This window comes from Apteryx rowi, unplaced genomic scaffold (genome assembly GCF_003343035.1).
Source record: "Apteryx rowi isolate R43461 unplaced genomic scaffold, aptRow1 scaffold_625, whole genome shotgun sequence".
NCBI lineage: Eukaryota > Metazoa > Chordata > Aves > Apterygiformes > Apterygidae > Apteryx > Apteryx rowi.
In genome coordinates this window covers 321693-326957 of record NW_020450900.1, presented here as the reverse complement: position 1 = coordinate 326957, position 5265 = coordinate 321693, and the positions used below count along the sequence as shown (strand labels likewise).

Below are 5265 nucleotides of genomic sequence, written 5' to 3'. Positions count from 1 at the left end.
GTGTATTACCAGGCTATTCAGGACAGGCTACCTTGTGTTCAGGTCTGAGAGATATAAAGGACTAGTGATTTTGATGCAGAGAGGTTCACTGAGTAACTGTCTACAAGGATCTCTCACAAAAGCATGGRAGTATTGGGACAGGAGCAGCAATTGTCTGTGACAACCAGGGCTCACTCCACTGGAGTTCAAGGAGCAGCTACAGCTTCTCTGCAAAATCTTGTATGTTCTGACTTTGCAGAGATGATGGCTGGATTTTAGTTTACACTTTCAGCGAGCCTTCTGCTGAGTGCCATGGCCTCAGTGCAACGCTGCTTTCAGGATAATAGTTATTTAATTAACAGCTTTGGACTCTTACCCCRGTAAATGGATCTTTGTGGAGAACACTGCCTAGAGTCTGCCACCATGTTGGTAAGCAATTGAGTAGAAATGAAGAGCTGTTTACCTGTAAGTATTCTTCAGAATGGGTTACTTCATGTACTCTCTCTTCCCCCAGTTGAACTTTCCAGCATTGATCCTTCCTGCTCTCATTTTTAAGTTTTCACTCCCTCTTTGTTACTTTTTCTTTCTGGTATATAGTAACTTCTTTCATTTTGACTCATCTGAAGTTTCTTTTGCTTCCTCTTAAGTAAGTTCCTTATTCTTACTCATTCACATGCATAATTCCCCCCAAGGCTTCTGTGCATTACAATCTGTCATTGTCTTAGGCATCTTTGTAGTAAACTAGGACCTCCTCTAAAACATGTAAACACAAGCTGTTCAGAAAGGTCAATGTGAAATAAACAGTAAATAATCATAGTGTGTCAGCAGGCTTTTTTATATAGATTGACCTGGCCTCTTAAGAGACTACTGGGAATGTGTTGGGGAAGAAGGGGGAGGAGAAGAGAAAGGGCAGAAGCAGGCAGGTAAAGGTTTCTAACTTCACTGTAAAACAAGCACCTTAAAAAACAGTAGGAAGAGGTTTTCTTCACATTCTTATAGTTCAATAAGCTACAGCCCTGGTTTGTTACTGCTGGGAAGAAAACAGACCARGTATCTAGAGAAGCAAGTGTTTGGGTAGTGACTAGAAAAAGAGATGAAAGGACCAGACAAGACTTAAAGAAGTAATATTTCTCATGATGGAAAGAAAAGAGGAACAAGAATGTGCTTGGGAGTTCAAGGAAACAGGCTGTCTCCCAAAGCCAAGTAGTACTGGGGTTTAAGTAAGGAAGCTTAAATGTACCAGACTTCATCCAACATGCCATACTTCCTTTGTGTAGATAATTAAAGTGAGGGGTAATCTAAAAACTGCTTTCATTTGAGGACCCATTTTTTCTCCAAAACACTTCTGTTTTCAAGTGAACATATGTTGCCTGCAGCTACTGTTTTAGTAGCTTGTCCCTGCCTTCATGGAGAGGAGAGCTGCTAGTCTGAATCTATAGCAGGCACACCTAGATCATATTAACTAACAGGGAGCTGGAAATGCCTGCATCTGTCAAGTAAATTGTAAATACGAGAAAGGGATAGCTAGAAACCAAAGTGTAGAACTTGGAGAGACAGAAACTCAATATCTGGGCTCAGGGTTGCTCTGAGCAGTTCCCTTTCCTGCTACTCACAGAAGTAGTTAATCTAAAGATTCTCTCCTCATCTGCATACTCACTTATGAAAATCATAGCATAAATGCATTCCCAGACCCTGAAAGCAACTGAAGTTTCATGATTGTAGTCCTGCAACAGTCATATACAATTTTAACCAAGATACCATCCATGAATACACTCTTTTGGGGAGACTTGTTGCATTTACTCTCTAAAGTCAGTTTCTTTCACAGAGCAAGGGCTAATATTCTTTCCAGCAGCTTGCTTCTTACACAGTGAACTGATCCAGCAATGCTTAGGGAACTGGTGTCAGAAAAGCCAGCTTACAGAGGGGATGGCACCTGCCAGAATGCCATTTTAAGCTGTGAGAGCCTCTTCACTAGGGTAGTACTACTATCTCATCAATTGTACTAGCCTAGACATCATCTGCTCTGAAGTTTGTACTCAATGTGTAAAGTGCCAGCTATCCAAGTAACTTAGTCTTTTACCTTCAAATACATCTAGTACAATTCCAACACCTATGTTTCTGCATTTTGTTTTCCCCTTGCCCCTTCCCAGGGCACTACAGATGACATTGGACAATCCAGAACTTTCAACAAAATGGCTTGTGGATTTTTGACAATTTGGGTATTACTTGTATAAGTGTTACAATTAAATACTCTGTTTCAAGTCTAACCACTTTTCCTAAGGGGATACATAGGAAGCAAATATGCTTGCTTATATAAAGTTTAACTGAACCACTGAAATAGGCACAACCCACTTTCCATCCTTTGCCCAATTGGAGAGCCTATTAGTCAGTTTACAAGTATACAATATCTGAAATTTAAGAGCTGTTGCCTCTTGTTTGGTAGTTAGCAGCTCAAGTTGATAACTACACTTCCAGCTACATCATTATTGGAGTAACTCTATTACAGAATACTTAAAATAAGCATCAATAACTTGACTATCAGTTGAAAACACATTACACTTACTTCAAGGTAGGGGTAATGTAATGAATTACCACAGAGCAGCTAAATCCATTGGGTAGTTTACCTATGATACAACTTTTAAGTGATCTCAAGCTGAAATGGTTCTTTGTTTTTGCTGTGGTAGAATTACCAGTAACCATTCCACCTACTCCTTAAAATTTTAACCAAAACATTCCAGAATTAAGGAGTACAAGACCATCACCTTAAAGCACATGTAACTGCAATGTGTTCTGTGCATTGSAAGCAACAGGAAAAAGTTTATTAATATTAATTTATTTCATCATTTCAGTTGAAGTTCAATTGAACATCATTCAGACAACTTTTTGCTTTGTGAAGATATAGGTCATTTCTGAAACATGGTATTTCTATCTTCCACAAAGTATGTTTGAAAAAAAATTTAATTAGGGCCTCAACCACATGATTGCATAACTTATCAGTGAAGGGGATGCAGTTAGGAACTTGCAGCCTGGGGCTTTAGTATAATTTGTATTTTCAAACATCCTTTTCACATAATAGATTTAAGTTCAGCTTTAGAAGAAAACTTTTTAATCCATGTTTTGAATGCCATCATGCTGTTGCGGAGCTAGAGACATCACTTAGCACAATAGGTATTTGAATATGTCAAATTTATTCAGAGTTCACATTATTTGATATTAAACTAGGTATAGAACATTTAAGTATTGTCTCTAGACAAGATGCATTACCTGATATTTGAAGGCATATAATATATACACAGGTTCCAATACAAACGTTGGAAGACTTTTCATACAAAATGCCACTGTGATATAGTGGACAAATTAATGCATCCTCATCACAACCAGATATGTTCCTCCAATTCCATTCTCAGTTTCCCTAGGAAATATTTTGTTGTCCATTAAATCACAATAGTATATTTAAAAAAGTTGATTGAGAACAATTGAACTACATGATGTTAGCTTTAGACATATTTCTTGATTTCATCATAAAGTACTAATACAAAAGCTCCACCCATGCCTCTCAACACATTTGACCAGGCACCTTTAAAGAACGCTTTGGATCCTTCATCTTTAGCGATCTTCTTCCAGCAATCAATTGTGCCCTTGTACATAATATCAGCTGTGGAAACAGACATATAGGTCAGCAGGTTTGGAGCTATACAGCAAGTCTGTTTCAACTTTGCTTATCCTCCCCCCTCCCTCCCCCCTCCCCCTTTAAGTAATCAAAAAACCCACATATTAAAAAATTGAGCAATCAATTCATGAAGAGTCATTTTAATTCTCTACATGACAATCAAAACAAATCAACTCTCAAGCTCTTAAGTGAACAGGAAAGAAATAACCAGTAATGTGTTTCCCATAGGTGTTTAAGGATTCCTATGTGCTGCTGGGACACCATAGGAACAGGTTTACTCTTACCTCCCTTTCGGCCAGACTGCATCATCATCCTACGCCGCACAGTATCAAAAGGGTAGGATACCAGCCCTGCTACTGCAGTGACAGTCTGGGCAATCATCCAGCTCACAACAATATGCACATTCTTGGGATCAGGCAACATACCTGTCATCAAGAACAAATGAGTAGAGTCAGTATAGAAAGAAAGGGTTAAGATTGTTGGGGAGGGAATGGTCACCCACCCACCCCAGATGTCACTCAATCAAGGCAACAGGACTGTGCCTGCAACTTCTCCCTGCATCCATATCTATTAATAGATGCTATGAGTAAAAGAAATTTATAGTATTCTAGGGTTTTGTGACCTAGAGCCCTCTTCATGCTCGTTGACCAAAAGGTCCCTCCTACAGAACTTCTAGGCTGGCATCATGAACAAGCCCCCATAGAAGCCAATATGTAACAACCCTTAAGAAAGGGGAAGAGGGCATAAACTGGCAAGCGCCTGAAAACATTCTACAAACACAGAGCTGTTGCTCAGCGCAGCAAGTTGACAGAGGCAGGAATGCATTTCAGAAACATCTGAGCATATTCCAGCACTGGCACCCTGAGCTGGTGCTGCGCCAAGACCTGCTTGTCCTTGCAGGAGAGGGTGCCCTAGRGAGTCTTTGCTGGTTGGATCCTTTATTGCAGTCACTTCTCCATCCGCCTCTTACCCTTGGCAGTGTCATAAACCCCAAAATAGGCCGCTCTGTAGATGATGATGCCCTGGACGGACACACTGAATCCTTGGTAGAGGCCCTTCAAGCCATCAGACTTGAAGATCTTGACAATGCAGTCGCCCAGCCCAGTGAACTCCCTCTCACTTGCCCCTTTGCCCACATCGGCTGCCAGGCGGGTCCTGGCAAAATCCAGCGGGTAGACGAAGCAGAGGGAGGTGGCTCCCGCGGCGCCGCCAGACGCCAGGTTCCCTGCGAAGTAGCGCCAGAACTGCTTGTGCCTATCCACTCCCCCCAGGAAGATCTGCTTGTACTTGTCCTTGAAGGCGAAGTTGAGGGCCTGAGTGGGGAAGTACCGGATGACATTGGCCAGGTTGCCTCTCCAGAAGGAGATGATGCCTTGCTCCTTGGGGATGCGGACAATGCAGTCAATGATGCCCTTGTACTGCTTCTCGGCGGTGATCTGCTTGCTGGCATGCTGGACCTGCGGGGAGCAGGGCGAGGAGGGGGGCAGAGAGGGGCGCAGCGGCAGTTACCCGCCGCGCAGGCTCCGCGCCCGCCTCCCCGCGGCGGGGCCGCGGCCCGGGCGGCTCCTCGGTAACCGGAGCCGGGCGGGCGCCTGCCCATATTCAGCCAGGCCCGG

The 5265-nt window shown here is 42.6% G+C and overlaps 1 protein-coding gene across 1 annotated transcript in view; it reads right to left on the bottom strand.

The window, feature by feature from the left end:
* Positions 1–3476: 3476 nt before the first annotated feature.
* The window catches only part of SLC25A4 (solute carrier family 25 member 4), a 3404-nt gene continuing 1615 nt past the window's right edge, over positions 3477–5265 (bottom strand). The window contains exons 2-4 of the mRNA XM_026084040.1: positions 4620–5106; positions 3934–4074; positions 3477–3634 (exon numbers count right to left, since the gene is read on the bottom strand). Of these exons, the coding sequence (XP_025939825.1) occupies positions 3477–3634; positions 3934–4074; positions 4620–5106 (786 nt within the window). The remainder of the gene's footprint in view (positions 3635–3933; positions 4075–4619; positions 5107–5265) is intronic.